Here is a 24,370-nt window from a genome sequence, read left to right on the forward strand (position 1 = left end):
CAACCCTGACTCTGGTCAGACGTTTGTGAACTGAACATTTAAACAATAACCATGACAGGAAGCTCATGATCCCAACACAGACACGATTAACTCGTGCAGGCTATTATAATGTCAGTAATGAAGTGTGACGCCCACCACATTCACATTAGATCAAGTGTAACAACAGGGAAGAGTCTGCATCAGCATGAGACAGGCAGCTGGAGCAGCTGGGAAAATACCAAAACACTCATCAAAGAATTTGCTTGAATCCCATTTATTGCTGATGCTGCAAATTACTGCAGCATGTCCTCTCAGAAATTTGACCAGTTTAACTTCTATTCTGGCTTGCTGACAACAAGAACCACCTATGAACTTTGAGATATGAACTTATTATTTATCTTTTGGACTGCTGGGATCCACTCAGACAAAACAATAAACATGAAAAAAACCCATTAATGAAACTGCCTTCAGCAAAGGTGAGCTGGCAGAATGAAGCTCCTGCTGGTACGAGTGATTATCGGCACAGGAAAAGACCAACGCGGGTATCTCTGCGTTGTTATGCAAATGTTATATTTGCAGTGTTATGCAGCTGACAGCACAGAGGCAATGAAAGATAAAAAATTTTTTTCCATACCCGAGATAGCGAGCAGCATTTTCCTACGGGCACCAAAGGTGGTGATTCCCAGTTCCTTCAGGTCCTGGTCTGTGAGTGTCAGGAATGTCTGGAGGTCAATCTAGAAGCAGCAACGAGCCAGTTTAACAACCTTAATCTAGAAAAGATCTTCAAACATAAATGTCAAGACTAATGGTCATGTACATAATATCCTCCCTGCCATGCAAGCAGCAATATTTGATGTACGAATGCAATTCCACAGCTTGTTAAGGAAAAATTAATTACAGGGGGAACTATGAATGTAACATAGCAACAACAAATAATGACAGGGATATTTCACTTTGGACAGAAGTAATGGTCTGGCACACCCACACTTCCATCCTTACAGTTAAACCAGGGAAGATGATGAAAGCTTGTGCAAAAAAAAGTTGGTTCAGAATCAGGATTACCTCTTGTTGCTGGAAGACGTCCGTGTACTTCCCCAAGCCCAGTTTGCTGAAAAGCTCGGGCAGGTCTGAGCCTTTCAGAGACGAATTCAGGCTGCAGCCATTTGTGCCCGTTACTGATGAAATAGAGTCCATGTAGTTGCTGCTGCTGAGGAAATGTTCTGCAGCTACACGGCAGTTTAAAAAGAGACATTTCTTTCATTCAGTCAGGTAATGAAACAATGTTTAGCTTAAAGAGATGAACATTTGGACCATTTTGACTGAGACCATCTGTTCTGCAGATTAACTAGACTGGCAGCTTCACTAGACTTTATCTAACCTGCCAACCCTGAGTGCTATATTGAGTAGGTAACTGATTACTCTTACAAGCAAAACCATCAAATTCAGTGCTCACAATGACATTTTAAATGTGGTTTGTATCTTTATCTTGTTCTCTTTCATTGCATTGTTAATCAGCATCATTATATGAAGACAAAAACAACAAAAATTTACTGACCGGATTTGTTCTGTTTCCTCTTTGGGCTGCTGACGGCTGAGGCGAACTCTGTGTGGCTTGCTAGGCCGTTGCTGGTGCCGTTCCTCTCTCGCCAGTTGTCAGAGTCACTCCCGTTCCCCACGCCTTCCCGGCTGCTGGATCGAGACAACGACAGTGGGGAACCCTGAGGACCAAATGAAACAAGTTTAGACTGAATTCTGTACATCCCAATACAGAGCACAAATGTCTGTCGACTAAAACAACAGTCAGGCAAATAATGTTTCTTATAATATACACAATATCAGTAAATGCTAAGATATTGAACATATTGATCACGATAATGAAAGTTAAACACTTTCATTTATGTCTGACCTCGTATGTCGTGCTCATGCTGGGTTTGTATGAGACGTGATTGGCTCTCCTTAGCTCCTTGATAGTCTCAGCTGGCATGGACTTTGAGAAGCCCAGACCACTCCAGGTGTTGGTCGGAGTGCGCACCTCAGTCACTACTGGCTTCTTCAACATAGCTGTGCGAATACAGAAAAGCAGTGATGCAAATATGTTTCTATAAAAGAATTATTGGGACACCAAATAACATTTAGTGTGAAGATGTTTTTGTGGCTAAAGAAATAAATTAAGATTTTTTTTCAGGGGACTAAATTATATGTCACACTGCTAATGACACTGATTGCACTATTTGATGGCACAACAATGTCAACTCACCTTTAGTTGCCAGTAGCTTTTTCTGTTCATAGTCAAAAGCCTGTAAAATTCAACAGATGGTTAAAGCCAATAAAACCACGACCTCTCTTTCCATGTTAGCTCTGTGTGTGTGTACCTGCATGTTGGCAAAGGAGGTCTGAGGTGCCAATCGGATTCTCTCCCTCTCGTTCTGTTGTGCTGCCCTTTCAGCTGCCCGCTCACTCCCTGGTGCCCTCTTATCTGCCACAGGACTGTCTGATGAGCTGGACTCCGTGTCCGAGAGGAGACAGTCAGAACTGTTGGAATTAAAACAGGCACTGTATCAGTAAATAACCTTTCTTTAGCTCATCCTTTGCTGACGTGATCACTCAGGCTGTTAAAGAGGGCCTTTAGTAACTAGCATCTCCATTATCCCTTTTCCACTAGTATCTACTCAGCTCCACTTGCCTCGGTTTTAAGGATTTTCCATTTTTGGCACCAGGTACTTTTTTAGTACTTACTCAGCCGGGGTTCTAAGTGATCCGAGGACAATTTTGAAACTGGACAATGAGGGAAATGGCTATACAAAAAAAACCCAACACAGCGGTCTAACAAAAAGCGGCTGAGCCTCAACAGCCTCCATTATTCTATTACGTTTGTGTCGCATACAAATGACATCATGTGACTTTGCTATTACTACCTCAGTCACATAAGGTGCCTGACTCAATTCTAATGGAAAACGACTGAAACCGAGTAAAGCCGAGTCGTGTCTAGCAGCTACTCGTGAAAAAGTGCTCGCTCTCATGAATGCTGATGTATATTTGAATTTGTAGCAGCAGAGTACAGTTTTTGGACTCGAGTAATTTTGCATGAATCACAATTCAACACACAACGCTCCCTTTCATGCAACTTTCTTCTGACTGGCTGTCTCTCTCAAACAAAAAATATGAAGATCGGCTGGGTGGGGTTTCTGTGCTCACACAGCCAGAGCTGCGCACTTGAGATAACCATGTTAAAGATTTCTCTTCTGACTGACATCAAACAGAGCCAAACCGCTAAGCAGCTAAGCAGTTAAAACAGTCTGAAGCCTGAGCTTTCAGCTCAAAGGGCATTACTTGCACATTTGCAGACCTCATTATTTCAAACTTTGGCCATGTTTGATATTAACATCACAACTGTCAAAGCATCTATATGGAAAAAAACAAGGGAAGGTTGATGGATCCCACTGCACTATTTCAAAAACAGCTGATGTACTGGGATTATTATAAACATAGAGTTAGCCATCATAATAACAATGCTGTCCAGTATAATGTGTATAATGTACCACAGCTGGTTGCTCCAGTTTGGGATAGTCTGTGACTTTATGCATTATTATTGTTTAAAAATAAAAATTATCCCATTGTTTCTGGGCTTATCTTAATATCTGTAAAGATCAATATTTAAAGAATACTATCAAACTTTTGGAGCATGATCTGTAAAAGATTTTGGGAGAGATGCTAAAAAGTAACAACAGAAGTCATAAATGATTCAGACATACTGTAGATGGGAGTTCTTGGTGCCCTGCAGGAGCTCCACAGCCTGTCGTTTTCCTGATGATGTCTTACATGACGCCAGCATCTGTTTCAACTCACTTCCATTAGCGGAGTGCGAGGGGCTTCTGGGCATGCCCACTTCTACAAATGTGTCAGAGCCTGAAGGAATAAACACGGACAAATTGTGAATATTCTCTTTTTTCTGTGCAGACAAAATACACATAATGACAACAATAGCTGTAATACCTTAGGTTTCATCAATTTCAATTTATACCATAACACAGCCTGCACTCAGAAGTGACTGGGTCATTCAGTATGAGTGAGTATGTTTAGCCTGTGAGCATATGTACTGCATGTGTGCATGCATTCAAGTGTGACAGGTCTCACTTGAATTCTAGATTAATTAAAAACACTCCAGCTGTGATTATAGTGCTTTTTCATCCGCTTCTCTGCTTTTAACCCAACAAGGACCTACTCTGTGCAACAGGATGTGCACGTGTGAGTATACAGGGGTCGCATACTGTAAAATAATATGATGTCAGCCACTTAAATGAAGTTCTCTGGGGTTTAATGTTTGAACAATATCCCCAGACACCTTCAACTGACACAGCGGAGTTAAGCTGTACGAGGCAAGCCAGCGCAAACACATTCTGGGACACAGGAGGTGGTAAGGGAGGGAGAGGAAAACTTAACTGGACACACCGCGCCGGGGGAGGACAAACTTTAAAAACAGCGGGGAAAAACGAGACGCGTGAGAGTGAAGGTTTGAGGGGAAAACCGCGAGTGTAAGACACAGAGGAAACGAGGGCCTTTCTGAACCGCGAGGAGACCAGCAGTTAATCTGTCTCCACTCCAGTGCATGTAGTCAGAAAGCGTATGAGGTTAGGAGGACAGTATAGAGAAGTAAAACGTGGGTACAATAAAGGTATTTTCCTCAAAGTGGGTTTAAGGGTTACATAAATCTCAAGTGGAAAATCCTGATTTGGACATTTATGTTAAGTCTGCAAAGCTAAGGTCCAACAAACCTGAGCTGAAACTTTTAACAGCTCAAACATTTTGTCAGTCCAAGGCTGTAACAACACATAAATCATAAGACTTTGTCTATTATAAATGACTCACCACAAAACGTGAGCAATTGTGAATAAGTGCACACTTTCAAAATTACTTTCTAGCCAAGTTAAATGTTTTAATTAAAAACGGTGAAGATACGAATGAAAAATGTTCATAAAAATCTGTACATAACTTTTCTATTTTTTTTTGTGTCACCTCCAGGCCTTTACATTAAGAAAACCCCAAAACCCAGGTGGCCGCCTTTGAGCAAGCACTTGGTGACAGTGGGAAGGAAAAACTCCCCTTTAACAGGAAGAAACCCCTGGAAGAACCAGGCTCAGGGAGGGGTTGGGGGAGAGCGGCGTTAACTTGAGACAAACCAAACCAATCACATGACCTCCTTGGCAGAGCAAATTAATCTTATATTGTTCTCAATAGCCATTTTATATAGTACACAGTCATACGCCACTTTGTTAGGTACACCTCTTCAGTTGCTTGTTACTTGTATCACACAACAGCAACTCAATGCATTTAGGTACACATGGTCAAAAGGACCTTGTGAAGTTCAAACTGTTTATACAATGGTGAAGAAATGTGACTCTAATGATGTGTTACTTACTCCATCTCAAGTGTTTATTGAGAATAGTCTGAGAGAGGAAATAAACAATAAGCAGGAGATCACTGGGTGACACCAAAATTGGACAATAAGTAATTGGAAAAACTTTGCCTGCTCTGATGAGACTCAATATCTGCTGCAGTATTAAGATGGTAATGTCTGAATTAGGTGTAAATGTGAAAGCATGGATGCAGCCACAAATCACACGTGTTCAGTGACAAGGACACTCTGCAATGATTTGAGGAATACCTTCGTCCGGGCTGGACTTGCTTGACCGTGGTTCTGATGGACTGTGGCCACTGGCTTCCTGGACTGAGTCACATGGAGCTGGACTCAAGACATTTTCTGCAATTGACGCAGTTGTTATCCTCCCATACACTGAGCCGGAGTGCTATACATGTGCCCACACAAAAAAAAAAAAAAAAAAAAAAAAAAAATATTATCACAGTCATTCAAAACGTAGAGCGAGGTGATACAATATAAAGTTGGTAAGGGCCCAACCTTGACATGTCCATTCAGGGTGCACTCAGGGACCCCGTTGGGCTGCTTGTCTATGGGGGCGAGGCCAGGTGGAGGAGATGGTGTGTTCGGTGTATAACTTGGCACACCGGACAGCAGGATGCTGCTCAGGGTGGCCTGAGTGGCAGGATGCAGCATCAGCTGGGACGAGAAGCCTTAAGTTTCCAAAATATTAAAGTAATAAGAAAAATATTATAGGGCTTTTTGTCATGTTATACATTACCTGAATTACCAAAAATTTTAATAAAGATTAAAATCCTTACAAATGTCTCACTCTTTCACGTCAAGCATGCATCAAGACACATAATTTGTGAATAAAAAATAAATTAATTAAATACAGATTTACCATAAGAGCTACTGGCAATACTATATACAAACCTTGGGTGCTGGTGAGAGAACTTGGCCAGAGGGAGGGGGAAGGAGTGGGGTTACTGGGGCTTGGGGTCTGCAGAGGGCTCATGGAGGAGTTTAAGCTGTTCAGCACAGCGTTTGGGGCAGCAGAATTGGGGAGAGAGTGTGATGCTGTTGCACCCAGGAAGCCTAAAGGGTAACCAAAAGAAATTAGGAAAGAAAGGAGAAGACAGTATATGAATAGATCAGTGGTGGTCCTTTCAAAGTGCATTTTTCAAGCTAATCATAAGTTGCACTAAGAAAAGAAAAAAAAATCTTGGTCTTCCAGCTATTTAACTGGAATTCCATCAAACTGCCATCAACCCAACAGCAAATGAGAGCAAGAATTTCTTAAATGTCTACAAGGTCATGGATGCATAAGTACACGTCTAGTGTGTCCTCATACCCAATAAAACTATGGTATCGAGAACACCAACAATGTGGTGCTTGGTGTCTTAACCCAAACACAGTGTATGAAAACAGAAAGAAGCAGGTCTGTGGCTTTAACAAGGGGCTACTTTGGCTCCAGGAATAAGGCCAGGGATTCTTCTGGCACACTGGTCTGTAATCTGAAGAAGAAAAGCATGTAGCAATTACTAAAGGCCAGGATGTGGCCGTCCACAGCTTCACCCGGGGCCCCCGAGTTTAAATGAAACAGCAAAAAAAAGATTTCTACTGTACGGGCACTCTCCTGGCACACTGAGCTTTTTTGCAGCCAATCTTTAATCTCATTTTCTGGGGGGACAATCCAATCATAAACTGAACACATGCTCATCAAAACGAACAGAAGATATGCTAAAACATTTGTGCTAGGTTTTCTAAAATTATAACAAAAATAAACCCATTATCACAGAAAATTCTCAGCACAAATATCACATATGGTCCAAGTCAGTGGTAGGAGAATATAAACACATTCCAGTAATGTAATGCAGATTTGCTGTGGTTACCATTTGATGACATACTGCATTTATATTTAAATTTCTAACAGATAAATTGCAACAGATCTACTGCCAGCTAGTGCTTACAGGAATGAGCCACTTCCTGTCAGCTTATCCTATCTGCCTTTCCGACTGGCTCTGATATATAAATCATGTCCTAAATTCCATGGTTTTTTTTTTGTTTGTTTTTTAAACAGACTGAATCTCCAAATTTTTTATCAGAAGAATACAAAAATCTGATAACTGTGACTAAAGATTTGTTATACACTGCACGCACTCTTACAACCAATTGAAAGTCATCCATGGAAACAAAAATGTCCCCTAATCTCAACAGTTCTGGACTCAGATGTTGAGGTCAGCGCTGCAGACAAACTCCTACGCGATAAGAACCGTTCATCATCCTGTGATTCATAAACTCATAAATCATTCAAAGTGCTGCAACTACATGTGTACCGAGGTTATTTTCTGATGGCTGACTGATCAAAGATGTGCAGATTTGGACTTGCGTCCACGCAGCTCCTACTGTAAAGGTCATATAGAGATGCAGTGAGTCACCAGCTGTGATTTATGTAAAGGGGGATTGTGTTTTTCAATTCAGTAAACCAATGAAAATTATTCTAAAAGAGACTACTCTGTGTTACACGCTTGGGAATGACACTGATTCATGAAGATATTAGTTCTTCTATCATGATACAATTTAATCTGTTGCATTTTGTGCACGAAATAAAAGGTAACATCTTATTATTTAGCATTATTTCTTAGCACGTTAAACATTGTCATTACCAAGATTACTCAGCCCCAGGCCAGCTGAGGCCAGGATGTCCAGGCCAACAGGGCAGATGAGAGATGGGGATGGACCATTAGTGCCGGCATTCAGTGCCACAGGGGGTGAGGAAGACACCACTCCATTGCTCTCGAGACCCAAGAGGAATTTTCGGGCTTCGTACATGTTGACTGCATTCCTCTCCACACTCTTGACTATCACAGACTGGGAGAGATCGAGAGAGAAGGAAGAGGCGATGAGAAACCGGTGAAAACGGGAACAAGTGGGATGGACATGGAAATAAACAGGAAACTAGGAGGCAGAAGAGAAAAGCAAGAGGAGGAGCAAGGTAGAGATAGGGTAGGGAATGTTGGTACCATAGATAGGGAGTGAAGGGGAGGCTGAGGGAGAAGACAAACATAAAATGTGAGGAAGGAAGAGGGAATTAAGGGTAGATTAGAAGAATAAACATTGAGGCAGTGTGGGAGAGAGAAGGAGACGGGGGAGGAAAGACAGTGAGAGAGACAGTGTTTCTTGATCAACATATCTGTCTGATATGAGAGAAGAAAATAAGAGACTGTAAAAAGAACAGAAAAACACAAAATTCACAATCAGATTTGGAATCATTGAAAGAAATGACTGGAAACCTTGCTTTATTCGATCTTACGATCTTACCAAACATCAAATATAAATCAAAGTGCTGGCTTTTTGCATTTTGCCAAAATTGAGCTTCTGAATTTTTTTTTTTCCAATCAGCGGTGAGTATCCCTGACACACGTGCACACCCTCCTCTACAGGACTGCCAAGGAGATTGAAGCAGACAGGCTGTGGCACCCATTTGGACTGGTCTTTTGGATTATTGCTGTCACCTCATTAAAATGTTTAAGTGAAGGGTTCTTAAGAGGATCTGGGCTGGGTCGGTGTTTATACTGGCACTTCCACACCGGTCCCCGCAAGCCCGTCTGGTTTGGGCATTGAGCCCCGACTCAGGGTGGGACGTAGGCACCTTGATGGGCAGGTCAGGTTGAGGCCAAACAGTGAAATATGACTAGGAATACTACGTGTACAACAGCAGACTATTATAAACATTAGATCAATTGTATATACAAAAAAGGCGTGCCAAAGATTGAGTAACAGATTTCACTAATAGAAGCTACATTTAATTAAAGGTCATTGAGCTTAACTCCAAATTTCTACCTAATTTACCAAGAATGAAGCCACTTACTTTTTGTTATGCTTCAGCTTTTCCTACTAAAAAAAACAGAGTGGCCCTGTCCAGCAGATGAAACATGCATGGCAGGCTGTGCAGAGGAGAGACTGCGATTCGCCACTGTGGCAGATGCCAACTTGCCAAAACCCTTCACTGTGTTGGTACAGGGATCCAGTTTTTCCCTTTCTAAGTTTTAGCAGTGATGAAATATGACAAGGCAATCCATAATTTACTTCAATGTCATGCTGTCATTTGATGGAAAGTAACTGAAATGGAACAGTGGCTTATTTGTTTCTCTAGCAGTCGTTTTTTCCCCCTTCTCTGACACTGCATTTGAACAAGTAGGACAGCAGCTGTCTTTTTCTATGGGAGAAAAGGACACATTTTCATCTAAACTTTAATGTTTACTGGATGTTTGGCTTTTTTTAATGTAGTCTATTATACATGTTGTGACTTCTTAAGATAAGACCACTGTGGAAACTGTGTAGTATATGCCAGATGCTTGAATCAATTATGAGACTGGCTGAAGGTTAAGGCATTCATCCACTTTGTTACTCATTTAATTAGTTCAGGTTTGCAGTGGGTGGGGGGTTGTAGAGTGCATTGAAGCTGCCACAGGGCAAGGCATGAGTTACACCCTGTACAGGTTGCCAGTCCATCACAGGATAACCCCACACGCCCACACGAATACCTACGGCCACCTTAGAAAAACAAGTTAATTTAACAAGCGTGTCTTTGGACTGTGCACGGAAACCAGAGCACCTGGAGGAAACCCACGCAGGCACTGCGAGAACACGCAAACTCCACACAAAGAGTCCAACAAACCAGGAGATCTAAACTCAGAACATTCTTGCTGTGAAGCAACAGTGCTAAAAAAAATAAACGTTTATATTTGGTGGATTTTTATGCTATAATTTTTTTTTTATCATTGCTGTAACATGCTGGCACTGTGTAACATTTATTCATGTAAGCAAGTGGTTCTTTTCTGTGTGCTTCATCTTCAGAATCTACATCTACTCTGTGTGCAACTATATGAGCAGCAAACAGCTGTGATGGAATATTTCCTCTCTTTAGTTAAGAGACTTTAACTCTTATTTGGTTATTTTGCCTGGTAGGAGCTCTGTAATGGTCAATACAGAGTGCCCAGCTAGTGTTACAGAGGAGGACACTCAACACTGTCTGTACACTGCCTCCTAAAGTAATCATTACTCTGTCAAGTACATATTACAGTCCCAAGTGTAAAAAGCATAAAGAAGAAAAATTAGCTCCTTTTAAAAACAAAACAAAAAAACAACCTATTTTTTCTTTGAGAAGAAGAAAATTGAGAAGTATAAAACCTGGTAACTAAAAGTTGACAGCAGAATAAATACACTGTACGTAAATACACTAATAACATGGGGCACTTTCTTTAGTCTACGATGTTCATAATATTATAGAAATGTGGTCCAGTTTCCTATGGGTGCCTGTTTTAGTCCTCAAAAAAATGAGCTAATTTTTCCACAGAGTGCATTTCTTGTACTTTATCCAACCACTGATCACTTTTTAGCCAGTGTCTTGTTACGCTCTTTTTTACATGCAACAGTCAAAACTTTGAAGGGATACATTTAAGGAGCTGCTGTGGTTCAGTTCATCTCCTAATTTGAAGGTTGCTCCCGATGCAGCCGTCAGAGTGTGAATGTGATAGAAAGCACATAGAATAACTTGCTTGTATGAATGTGTGTGTAAATATATCCTCTAGAAATATGATTTTTAATGCCAGTGGAAATGTTAAAGCATGATCCTGGATACACAATCTTTCCTAGTTAAAAAAAGGAAACAAATAACTATTTAATTTAAACAACACTAGGAGCTTGTCATTTAAGCTTATAATAAAAATGATGTGTTTGCATGCAAACATTTGCTAACTGCCACTAAATTCAAAGTAAATCTGATGCTAATAACAATATTCTTGATTTTGATGTGGGTCTTTGTTTACTTTGAAAGCACTATGACTATGACTATCGAGGATACAAAGAGCCCCCCCAAAAAAAAACCCAAAAAAACCCAAAAACCCCCCAAAAAAACCAAAACAAAAATGGCTCATCGCGATCACTTTAAAAACACAATATGCATCCTCTAAAGCTGGAAACGGTTTTAAACCCATTCTTTGGAATTGCTGCCATGAAACCACAGAGATTAACCACATGATGATGCTCAAGGCAAGATCAGGGGTTTACTAAAGTCATTAGGTTTCAGCACTTTGTGACAATCCATTGAAACAGTTAAAATATTTTGGTTTGGATAGAAGTAGCTGTAGATTAAAGACTAAATTGCCTTTCTCAAAGCCAAGTCAGTACCAGTGCCTGAAATCCCAACTTTCCGTGCCGTGTGAGTGTGGGTTTCAAGTCATACCTTGCTGGGCTGTTTTGGCTTTGGTTTGATACTGATGAAGACATCCAGCTGCTCCATTAGCGCTGTGATACACTGGGGCTCCACCTCAATATCCTCTTTAATGTCAAACATTAATACCAGAGGCAAACAGCCCTGTGGAGCAAAGACAAAATAAATACATATTTGTAATAAACGTTCATTTTCTTATGTCAGCTGCACACCAATCTCTTTGAAAAGCTTGCAAGTTTGCACTGGTGCTCCAGTAATACAAGCCGTTTCTCAATAGTAGTATACCATTTGTAGAGCAAGTTGGTCATACCAATAAATACAAGATTCAGTGCTGGATTCATCCCACACTGAGTTTGGGAAATTCCGCCAACAGCAATCTGTTTTGCATGATCACCACCACAAGCACCACAGACATCTATATTTTGGGCTGAGAGCTGGACAGTGCTCCTATTGTGAGTGGGTGTAATTAGCAGCAGAGAGCAGAGCCAGACTGGCTCTGACGGGGCTTGAGATTGGAGCTATAATCTATAGTCTGGCTATGAGAAGCCAAATCACACAGTGCACTACCACGAGAAGGAGGCCTCTCCCACTCCTGTATGCCTATTCTGCATCTAGTTTACAGCACCTCACCTAGCCCTTTTTATGCCCTTTGTTCATTTCTACGATCCTCTCCCACTCATTGCTTTTTGTTACTCCTCTCTTCTCCATCTCATCTCTTACTAACCTTTTTCTTTAATTCTTTACTCTTCACCAGTGTAAGACACTTAAGAAGCTCCTTCTTGTGTGTCCCATTTCAATTCCAAAAGAAAGTCATGTTTGGTCACTGAAACAACTCTGGCATTTGCTAAATGTCTTTGGGGCCAACTGGGAGACCGCAGACAAAGAGAAGGCAGCTCTTGCAGAATTACTGCCCCACATTATGGATGTCCAAACAGAAAGCCAAAGCTGTTTACAGCTGAGATGTCATATACACACCAGCTCAGCCGAAGCCTGAAGCCAACAGTAATTAAACAGCCATCACTTTTACACATATCTGAAACAGACCTCTGATTATACTCCTAAGTAATTTAAGATTCGGGTAGCCTCAGCGGTCATGGGAAACAAGACAAGAATGACCGCTGAGCATTTTAACCAAGTGAAATTTAAATATGAAGTGCTATCTTTGGTCCAAACTTTAACGTAATCTTTGAATTACAGTCAGGTTGATATCCAGTCCACTAGAATCTACCACACAAAGCAGGTCAACCCATTACCATGAGGATCTTCTTCTTCTTTTTTTAAGGCATAGAAAGGACATAAAGAAGTCAAGCCAAACTAATTGTGTCCATCTTACATGCAGGTATGTAGCAGCTATGAACCATGTGTGCTAACCTTGAGTCGGTTACAGATTCTTGTTTATCTGACAGACATTTCAGCAGCTCGAATAGAGCCAAGCAAATCTCCCCCAAGGCTATTCAAAACCCTCAAGGCAATCGTGGTTTGCTTCCTAACTCACATCTGAAAACCCATGCATCATTCACACATACCATGATGATACTGATGAAACAGTGGCATCCATTCTAGCTACCACACAGTATGTGGAATCTGTACATGTAAGAATATAACGCAAATGCCATCTCTTAACCACAAAAACAAAGTTGGAAGGGGCTGGCTTAGCAGTTTAACATTCTTTTTTTCAGTTGTCAATAAATTAAACACACACTGAAGATGAATACCATGAGGTACTGCCGTGCCAAGCACACAGATTCGATGGTGCCCTGAATGTAGACTGTGGATTTCTTCTGGGGGCTGTTGGGATCAGGGAAGTGGATCTGAGCTCCCGTCCTTTGGGTGATGTGCTTGATGTTGCTGCCATTGCGTCCCTTCATGAAGAGGTGGTGCTGCGGTGCGATGTCCAGGTGGGTGGTAACTGAGATAGTGCTAGCCAGGCTACCGGCCAGGTGCTCCAGTAGCAGAGCTGTACCTCTCTGAACAGGGATCACAAAAGAAAAAAATATATTTTAGCATATTTTAGCTCACAGGATAATCACCAATTAGATTTAAAAGTAAAAAAAACAAAAAACATTTTTCACAGGATTCTCTGCAGTCGTGTACAAAAATAAGCAAATCCCATGATTCAAGAAACTCAAGGATGCTTTACACAATAACAATGAGTTTTGCCCCACTCTTCTTTACAGTACTTTTTCAGTTCACAGCTTGCAGATATTCTTTAACTCACAGCCATCCTAAAAGTCCTGCCACAGCATGTCAGACATTCTGATATAGATTTTTTGGTGTGCTTGGAATCACTGTTCTGTTGCACGACCCAATTTCAGCCAAGCTTTAGCCGTCAGACAGATGGCCTCACATTTGACCCTAGAATACTCTGCTGTACAGGGGAGTTCATGGTTGACTCGATGACTGCAATGTGCCCAGTTCCTGTAGCTGCAAAACCACACCAAATCGTCACACCTCCACCACAATCCTTGACAGACGGTATGGCGTGTTTGTGTTGACCAGCCGGTTTTGATCAAACGTGGCGCTCTGCATTTTAGTCAGACATGTCCACTTTGGAGATCACGTCTCATCTGTCCAAAGAACATTCTTCCAGAAGTCTTGTTGTTTGTTCAGATAAAATGCTGCAAACCTAAGCTGCACTGCCATGTTTTCTTTAAAGAGAAAAGGCTTTCTCTTGGCAAACCTCCCAAATAAGCCATACTTGTTCAGTGTTTTTCCTAATTGGACTGTCATGAACTTTAACAAGGAACATGCTAACTGAGGCACGTCGTCTCAGATGTAGCTCTTGGGTATTTTGCAATTTCTTTGAGCATTGTACAGGACATTGTCCCGTGAAAATTCTTCGCTGTGCTGAGGCAACTGAAAAACAGCAAAATGTTCCCTGCTGTAAATTGTTATGCACGATAGCCATCTGATCATTCTTTGAGATTTAGCTCTTTTAATGGATTTCATCTTAGTCTTCCTATGAATGGCTCCTCTTTCTACTTGAGTCCTCCTGAAATTGCACCCAAAATGCTGTCTTGACTTTCCTTTGTAGTTGCCAATCCAGCCCTCCCTATTTCACATGCAGGAAAGGTGAGGACCACACACACAAGATTTAGATCAGAGACAACCTGTGAAATTATACAGAGCAATTCATAGGTTATACTAATACTTCAATAATGTACATTTCATAGTGTTGGCATCCACAGTCTCAATGAACCAAGCAGCCAACTTCAGCATGTGTTAATGTGTTGATGTTAAGCACCGCTTGGATTTTGAATGTGCCTTGGTGCTATTAGCTTATGTACAGAAACATTTGTGTATATTCAGTGCAGTCATTACAAAAAAAAAAAAAACTATTCTGTCTATGATAGCAAGTTATCAAATTACTGTTTAGTATTCAATCCATAATACAAAGACACTTAGAGAAGCCGTGAATCCTCTCATGAGGAACCACCAATAAATGTTTGACTGTGGCCTTTGATAACTTCTAAATAAACCCAAATCCATTCATCGATTTAACTTTTCAGGCAGGAATATTAAATAATTGAAATTAAAATAATCTCATTTTGGATGCATACTCATTGCAAGAGAACAATATTTTTGCCAAGAATACAAGACTATAACTAGCAATTTGCATTTTTAAAAAAAAAATATGAATATAAAACAGTGCGTATTAAATAAAGTAGAGATGTGATGAATTGTTAGTCTTGAAAAGAAAAAAGATAAGTGAACAAGAGGCTAAAACAACATTTCATTTTAAGCAGTATCCAGGCCAGATTACAAAGTAATTGTAACAGAGCAGTAAAGCAAAGCTGCTTAAATTCTCAGAAAGCACCAGTGTTTTCTATATAACCAATGAAAATTATTGCTTTTTTTAAAAAAAACTGTGCTGGCCATCTTAACAGTCTCATTCTTTGCCGTCTCTGCAAGCCATCACTTGGCCTTGTAAAGTATGTCATTTCCCCTCTTCTACAGGAATCCGCACACTGTGGCCAACATAAGACAACAATCCATAGAGCACCTTTAAGAATTGCCAAAACCACTAAGGGTCTCACGCCACCACACAACATAGCATACATATTCGATCCCTCAGCTTTCATCTGGCATGCTTCCCAGTCCTGACTGACCCCCTCAGACCTACCGCAAACTCAAGGGCAACGTTTCTGCATATGAACACATGTTCTGTACATAGGAACACACAAATGCACACGAGCATACAAATCCAAATAAAAGTGCACTGGCACTGATGAATAAATGAATGCAGAAATGCACATATGCAAAACGCAACTGTTGGCAAACTAAAATTAACTCCATGTTGTTAACTAAAGCTTGGTAGTGGGGTGGGGGAATGGTGGCTATGATTTGTTTGACAGAGATTTATGAGAAACCTCCCTGGCACTATCCTAAGCCAGATGCCTGTTGAGGAAATACATCTCTGTATGTTTATATATAGGAAACATACAGTATGATTACGAACATACACAAGCAGCAGAAAAAAAAAACTGCAAGAAACTCAGAGACTAATTTAAAGTACAGTTTCATTCGAGGGGAGCTTGTGGACTTGCTGATACAGTAGTGGGAGACAGTCTCCCCTGCAGTGGAGAGCTAAACTAGCAGCCGTCCAGTTTGAGTGACCAAAAATCTCTCAGCACTCTCTTGCCCCTGTGGTGCCGAATGTAATGAAGCGGTTTATATGAGAAAAGTGAGGCATGCCGAAAGTATTGGTGGGCCTTAACGCGTGGCTCAGAAAACCCTTTTTTTTTTGGCGTGTGGTTCAACATGTAAATGGTTGGGGATTCACTAAAATATTACAGAACTGAAATGACTGAGAAGGAGTACAGAGGTCAGAGTTCAAGCATATTTTACAGGACACACAAGGGCTCTTTGGCCTTTCCATAATTTTGCCACAAAGTAAAAAGGTGACGTTACAGAGTTTAAATTATTAATACAGCTGGTGCAGTATTAGGAAATGCTTAAAACAGACTAATGAGTCAAGAGCTAAATATTCGCTGGTTCCTGGCTATAAAATGTAAGCATTTGCTGGTTTCATGCATTTCATGTGTTTTAAAATGTCGTACTTTTTTATCGCTTTAGTCTGTGGAAAGTTGTAATGTGCATTTTTCCCTCCATAATTTTCTTATTAATAAGTAACAAAAAACCTTGACTATCTGTTTCACACAACCCTCAAATGCCACAGACCATTAGTCACTTCTAAACCGTGAGATCCTTCTTACCTTGACTGCGTTGGCATTATTCTGTGAGCCGCGAACAACACCTGTGGCTCTATAGAGACGTGTCGGGGGCTTGAAGGAGACTGTGAGGTTGTAGGTCTGCGAGATGTGCTGCACAGTGGGCGAGCTGGGGTCAGACTGCATGATTGCAGGGAGCTCGAAAGACAGCACAAGAGGTAGCAGCTCCTGTAACGTGACGGGACAGGTGGAAGGAGGAGGAGGACAGAGAAAGGGAAGGTATTAACAGTAAGTGACAACCATCGTCTTTGAACATGTGGAAGCCTAGTGATGGCGGCTGAAATGCTGCAGTGTTAGAGCTTATTATTAAACTGTTATGGCTTTTGTAGGAGAAAATATAAAACATGTGGAACCAGATGTTTTTCCCCCCTCTTCAAAAAAAAATTATGACAGAAAGAATGTAGCAGCCGGTGTCAAAACATTAGTGACTTACACCGATTAAGTAAAAACGCATAAGGAAAAGGGGGATTTCTTCACATACTGAAGACTTATGTGAATTGACACACAGCCATAACAACCCTTCATTTAACAGAAGGTGGCAACACTTGGTATGTAAATCTGTCGGGCCAAATAAATAAATCTGAGGAAGGTAGTCAAAATGAAGTGGAGTAGCACCGGCAGCAAAAAAAAAAAAAAAAAAAAAAAAAAAAAAAAAAAAGAATAGAAAAAAAGACAACATCTGCAAGCAGCAAAATGCTACAGGGTCAAAAAAAAGTAAAAAAAAAAAAAAAAGAAGAAATAAAATTCTTCCTCATTTTATCATTATGGCTACACAAAAACGTCCAACTATGGTTTAAACTTTAAAACATTAGTGGTCCATGGCTTGTTCACTCTCATACATTAATTCTCATACATCAAGTCACTGAATTAAACCACAGGACCAGCAACAGATATCATTTCCTGTCATTTGTGTCAAAGCCTTCATTCAAAGAAAATAGATGCTGACAAGAAGACTTGACTTTATGCATACACATGCTTATATATACAAGAGAGATAAATCACACAGGCACACCCTTATACAGAAAAACTGAAGGGAATGCACATATACACACTCATAAAGACAATGAACACACACACACACACTTATCCAAACACTGACTCTTGGGCAGAGCGCCACTATGGTTTTGGCTGCCAGTGAAGGGCAAGCAGCATGAATTGCTCTGACCAAAGAAATGCATCCCTGATCAGTCCCATATGCGCTTGGCCTTACATTTATATCACGTTTCAGCACTCACTCTCTGAGGGTTCGAGAAATTTAGGTCAGCACTGAGGGAAATGCAAGGGAGGACAAGCAGACCAGCAGGAGTCGAGAACTGAATGAAGAATAGTCTGATTTTCATGGCGGAGCTGAGTTCAGCTTTTTTCAAAAAGGACAGCTTGGCAAATATGGGTTTCACATGTATTCAAACAGAAAGTGCTGTTCAAAGGCCTCACTTGTCCTGACATAAGGGTGAGGGATGAAGAAAAATGAAAATATCTTTGAGGTAACGCAACTAGCTAGACCTTTCATCACCTACCTGCCAGCTCCATCTCCGAAAGCCACATTAAATCCCCCAAGAATCCATCACCTCAACAACTGGCTTGTTACAGAGTCAAACAGATCTCCACCCAAGAAGGCATCAGAAGTACGGCAGACCTTGTAGGTCCACTGCGGTGTGTCTGAATGATTAAGGGACATGATTCTCCCTTAGCTGCATTGCTAATGCAGGAGCAAACCAGCCACCTCTGGTTTTAGAAGACGACTGGGGAGGATGTGGTCTAATGCCCACCCAGAAGATAGTACTCGGTCTAACTAGCAACCATAACTGTAGGAGTTATGTAGGAGGACAAGAAACTGAGGTAAACTCTCTAACCTCATGCATTTTACTGTGGAATTTTTCAATTTCAACACAACTTAAAAAAAAAAAAAGATTCGAAAGAACTGTCGAGTCCACTTTTTTTCCCCCTCCCTCAAGATCGATGCCACTCGGTGAGCCCAGAAATGCATCTTAGGTTATCTTAACAATTAACTTTTAAGAAATTAGACAAGCTCTGGCACTTAGTGGGCTTTAGAAAACGTGGAGGACAGTTTTCCTTTATATTTTAACAGATCCAGGGCGATGAATTACGTGCTGACTTCACACCAAATGTAGGGGGGAAAAAAAGAAAAAAGATTAGCCCTTCAATAATCAGTCTGAGTGTGTTTACACACCTGGCTTGTTTTGTCTGGACCTTCTGACATTTGAGTTTAATCCAAACCAGAATTACTGATGTGAAACTGAAAAGATAAACACTGGCGCAACAAAAATACTTGATACCAGAAAAACTTAATCATGGTTCGTTTTTTCCCCTCTCTACTGTGATTTTTTTTAAAATATTGATCCAACTTTCTGACCAAATAAAAGAAGTATAGCAGACTGTCAGAGCTGGAAATGGAAAAATCAGCCACAGGAGCACTGGGGAGAGGAGATTATGAAAATATAAACAATATAAAAAGTCAAATGGCTAAAACTAAATTAAAATGTAGACACTTCGAGATATTTTCAGAGGGGATAAGAGAGGCGGGACAGGGCGAGGTGTTGAGAGGGGAAAAACTCCACCTCAAGATAAAGTAACTACAGTAGCAGTTTAACACATTATAAAAGATGTCAACAAAACTAAATCAAGCCATTGATTTGTCTCCAGGCAAACAGGGATACAGCTTCTGATGGCACGTGCAAGGCTTTGTATAAATATTCTGTTTGGTGAGATGCAATCCAAGTCGGTGATGACTACAGGATGCAGGTATACCACATAAACATCTAAAGTATGTTGACATTTTCAGTGTGAAGCTAACGCTGACCAGATGAAATGTATACAATGTTAGGCGATCTGTACTGTGCCCGTCTGTTTGAGTAGCGTGACTGCTCTGTGCCACGGTGCGGTCAAGCGAACCGTGCCCTAATCTGCTTTAAGAAGTGGGCGCATGTAGCCTGATCGCTAATCATGCACGAGCACAAACTATAACACTCCTTCATCGACAGCTGCCTTAAACTGGATGTCAAATTTATAACACTGTTGACAGCACATACAATATGTTTGGCTATTCCAGGACTAGGTAAGTATCAAGGTTTCCACTGAAAGAAACCAAGCTGACAGACAGGAGAGGAAACTCTTATTATTCAGCTCACTTGTCCGCTGACTGAGTCTTCTCTCGAGGACACAAAAATCTTTGTGGTTCTTTGCAGCTTATAAACTTCTTTGTACAACACTGGTATGGTTCGGTTTGATTATTCTTTTCCCCTCATCCATAGCAAAGAAAGCAGACGATCTGGGATTTGATTTGTTGCTTATGAAAACACCCATTAAACATGGAGAGATATGGGTACATGCATGCAGACATTTGCCAGTACGCACTGCAACAACATCCAGCGTGACCTTGTCTTCCTGTCTTTTCCCTCCAGCACACACTCACTCCGTCTTTCTCAAGAGCACACATCGCCATGTTAGTTTTGGTCAGTTCATAGCAGAGGAATGTGCTCACTGCTGTGGTGTTGAAATAAAGTAAAAGTCTAAAGATGTAGTAGGTCACACAAGCACACGAGGTCTTTTTGCTCTCAGAGATGAAGCTGAAGGTTGGGCTTCCCGTCAGAATGAAACTGAAGATGGAAAAAATGCTAGAAAATGGGTTTGAGATAGACTTGCCAGAGGGAGTGTTGCTCGTGCTTTTATTTTACAATTGTTCTTGTGAAGTAGACTGGGAATAAGTAGGGAATGGTGCTTGTGGCTTAGACGAAGTGTCAAAACTATGCCTGGGCCACATATTTACCTACTGTAAAGGTTGGAGCTTTTCCACTGAAGGATTAGGTGAGCGACTTGACTCGACTGTTCTAATTTTGACATTTTCTTGAGCATGGTCATGATTTACACATTTTCAAATGTTCTTTAGAATATTATTAAAAATCTAGTTTATGTGACTATTTCTTGTCTTAAACTTTTGTCCTTAATTGTTTTAACTTCATGTCAAGTAATTATCGAATATTACTGGACATACTGGTGCTGGTAAGCACAGTATTTCAGATGACACAAGCTGGAGAGACCAAGTTGACCAGAGGAACAAGACATGGACACTTGGATACTGCAGTCCAGCTGAAATTTTGCCAGGTCAAATGTACTCAGGTGGAGCGGCCAGAGGCAAAGAGAAGACAGGAAATGGCATAGGTGGAGGTAAATTTAGGGCAATACTCTTATTATTTGTTATACATCGTTTCAAACACACACTCGTGCTTGCAGTTGCTGTTATTTAGTACAGCTGAGCAAAATCCGTCATTCTCACCATTTTTTTTACATCATGAGAAATCAACATTTCCCAATCAACAACTCAATCCTACCATCAAGTGGGATGGATTAGGCAGCCTTGTGATTTTCTGTTAAAAACAGTCCAATCTGGCTGAACTCTGCACTACAAAATAACACTGAAATCTATTCTTAAAGAAACTGGTCAGCACTAAAATCAGCGGCAACTTTCAGAAATGTAAACTGAGCACAGTCGGTCTGCTCCACGGAGGTTAAAAGTGCAAATTTAACAGTCTGCAGGGAATGTGCCTTTGATACTCAAAATTATGGGTGGAGTATCCCTCAAAGACAAACGTGGCTGAATTCCAACTTACCCTTATTTTTACTCGAGCTGCCTCCACCCCGCCCGGCTGCCCTGCGATGGACACCTGTTCATAATAAAAAGTAAATGATGTAAATCAGTCATCCAGTTCCCCCGCACTCCAAGATAAATACAAGACTAAGGTACTTTGCATACGGTTTCATGTAATTGTGACATCTTTGCAGGCAATGTTTTGAACCGTGTCATGAATCTGCTCGACTCAATGATGAAACTCACTGTGAATGTAAAAACAACCCTGCAAATTTAACCAAGTAATTTTTAAGCATAACCACCAAAAAGAGAGGCCAGATGAACTAAATTTAAAGACTAATGAAAAGGGTGATAAATGATCTCATTAGCTTTTTCCGTTCTGATCCTTGTTCCTCACTCTAAAAACGACTCAGCAGCGCTATCCATGAAAGACCTTAAGCACGGTACACAGCTACAGTGCCAAAACAAATATAAAGTTTAAGTGTTGCTGTCAAAAAAGAAAATTAAATCAACACAAAGCAGGTCACTCTAATTCACCTCTGCTACATAAAGAAAATCTTCAAATATACACTTGCACTGTAGATTTTAACATAAAAAAAGCTTTGCTTAAGTGTGATTCAACAATATTCTGAAGCTCATCCGCTTTACTGAGAATCAAAAGTAGCCCCTTCATTGAGTTTCACAGTAACGTACTGTGTGCTCATCAATAAAACTGTACTGTCAATATGCCTGCCCTCTCAAAGGCTCTGATGCAGACTGAAAGCTTTTGAAACCGGAGAACAGACACAGCTTAAAGGACCTAAAAGGAGAGTGTTGCTGCTTATCAGCCCATACTTGCATCATCAGACTGGAGGGGATTGAGCAATGCACAAAATACAGAGTTCTGAGGGGAGTAGCTTAACCATCTACATCTGTAATAAGTGCAAACTGTTTTATGCAAAGCCCACAGAGAAACCGTAAGAGTAAGGTGAGTAGACCTTTGAAAATAAAGAACTTGTCAGTTCTTTCATACACAGGTGTAGAGCAGATATCTAATGCTTGGACCTCTCCTCAACTCCTCTTACTATACTTTAATGGTAATTACAGCAGGATCCAAGTGCTATTCTAGTGAGGCCAGCCAAAACATGCTGGCTTCCTCTGAGTTGGCCAATCAAAACACCCGAGTGAACCAACTCTCTGCAACCTGTCCAGACTGAGACCCCGTGACAGCTAGTAGATGGATTGGAGGGCTGCATACACGGATCAAAGAGTTATTTAGAACCTGAAACCTAAGAAAATCCATTTTTAAGGGGCGATGGTAGGAAACACTATGAGCAGCAGAATGCAGCGCAGTGATCCAAGACATTAAAGAAAAGGTTCAAACCTGGTTGCTTTTCTCTGCCTGGTTGTTCCTGTTAGAGTCTGGGAAATGGATGTGACACCCCGTCTCCTCCATCACCCTCTTGATGTTGTTGCCTCCTTTGCCAATAACGTGTGAATGCTCTGTGTGGGAAACATCCATCTTCAGAGTCACCCTGTTACTCTAATGAGAAGAAAGAGCGATAGGGGTTGAGAAGATGACTGATAACCCTTGAAAAATGAGGTGAGAAAAGTACAGAACATTGTACATAAACTAAAGGAAAAAAGCAAAACAAAACTGCATTTACAGCATTGCACTAATAAAGATATTTCTAGTAAATACACCCATCCGGCCCATGGGTAAAGCAACCATCTGGTACATACTGTGGAGTTTATAGTCTCCCCGAGCTACAACTGTGTGTTCAACAAAAAACAAAAAAGCTAATAGACTTCTCGCTTTTTTGGTGAGATTTTAATTTCTTTTAGTTGTATTTATAGATAGCCAATTACCAGCAATATTCGAGGCATTTTAAGACACTGTAAAGTAAATACCTTACAATATTAAACAAAGAGGTCCCAGATTCCCTGATTCCCCTGCTATTTCTCTGATTGTAAATCCTGGTTCACTGAAAGGCCTGTTGAACATGTGTCCCCCTTTACGCCATCTAAACAGTCACAAAGTCATTACTTTTACAATTTTCCACTCTTTAAAAAAAAACACACTCACATGCTGCACTCATTTAGAACAGAATCAAAGCATCAAAATATGCTGTTTATTAAAAAAAATGAATAAAGCAAATAAAAATTATGAAATAATTCTGTGTATTCCGGGGGGGGGGGGGGGGGGGTTGGGGGGGGGGGGGGGGGGGGGGGGAGGGGGGGGGGGGGGGGGGGGGGGGGGGGGGGGGGAGGCCTTTTTGTGACAAAACCATATAAAATGCTATAAACAATGCCAGTTGGGTGCAGCTCTTCCGTGGGGGTTGCTGTACAAAGTGCACAAGCGACTTCTTGCCCCTAGGGTGTGCTAGAACCCAGTCACCCAACTATGTGAATTATTTTGCTGTCATGGCAACGAAGCCTGCACGCACACACTGCAAAACTGAGAAACTCAAGACTTGAGTGTTGGGATTGATTAGTGGAAAGTTGATTGCTGTCACTTGGTCAGTGGGAGAGTTCAGGTGAAATAAACCTGATAACAGATGAGTGAGAAACACCTTCAGCAGGAAACAGAAGACTGGGAGAGAGCTGCCTGTTTACACACAAAGAAAGTTTTTTTTAATCACTGTGATGAAGGTGTTTTCTTTACCTTTGTATCGAGGACAGACATTATTCGGTCTTTGGCTTCCCTTACATTCTCCCTCTTCCCGCACACCTTTATGTGTGGATCTGGCAAGGAAAGAAGAGACGGGCAGACGTTAAAAACGAGGCGGACGTCTGTAGAAATATGCTATGTGCGTGCGTGACTTGGTGCTGACAATGAGCAGAGGCAGAATGCGACAAGTTCAATCCAAATATGACACAAAAAGTCTCCACTTGTCAACAAATTACAGTGCGTTGGACAAAAGCTGTGTGACAGTAATTGCCGCTTTTATATCTGCCGAGTC

At 41.0% G+C, this 24,370-nt stretch overlaps 1 protein-coding gene across 1 annotated transcript in view; it reads right to left on the reverse strand.

The window, feature by feature from the left end:
* bicc1a (BicC family RNA binding protein 1a) overlaps positions 1-24,370 on the reverse strand; it is a 57,853-nt gene that overhangs the window by 3,845 nt on the left and 29,638 nt on the right. Inside the window, exons 4-20 of the mRNA XM_085183015.1 lie at positions 24,073-24,152; positions 22,792-22,950; positions 21,451-21,504; positions 16,808-16,990; positions 13,307-13,558; positions 11,604-11,735; positions 8,023-8,227; positions 6,290-6,451; positions 5,894-6,066; positions 5,642-5,783; positions 3,732-3,885; positions 2,352-2,511; positions 2,237-2,276; positions 1,886-2,040; positions 1,535-1,697; positions 1,042-1,205; positions 614-713 (exon numbers count right to left, since the gene is read on the reverse strand). Coding sequence (XP_085039141.1) covers positions 614-713; positions 1,042-1,205; positions 1,535-1,697; positions 1,886-2,040; positions 2,237-2,276; positions 2,352-2,511; positions 3,732-3,885; positions 5,642-5,783; positions 5,894-6,066; positions 6,290-6,451; positions 8,023-8,227; positions 11,604-11,735; positions 13,307-13,558; positions 16,808-16,990; positions 21,451-21,504; positions 22,792-22,950; positions 24,073-24,152 — 2,478 coding nt within the window. The remainder of the gene's footprint in view (positions 1-613; positions 714-1,041; positions 1,206-1,534; positions 1,698-1,885; positions 2,041-2,236; positions 2,277-2,351; positions 2,512-3,731; positions 3,886-5,641; positions 5,784-5,893; positions 6,067-6,289; positions 6,452-8,022; positions 8,228-11,603; positions 11,736-13,306; positions 13,559-16,807; positions 16,991-21,450; positions 21,505-22,791; positions 22,951-24,072; positions 24,153-24,370) is intronic.

This window comes from Neolamprologus multifasciatus, chromosome 13, assembly GCF_963576455.1.
Source record: "Neolamprologus multifasciatus chromosome 13, fNeoMul1.2, whole genome shotgun sequence".
In the NCBI taxonomy this organism is placed as follows: domain Eukaryota; kingdom Metazoa; phylum Chordata; class Actinopteri; order Cichliformes; family Cichlidae; genus Neolamprologus; species Neolamprologus multifasciatus.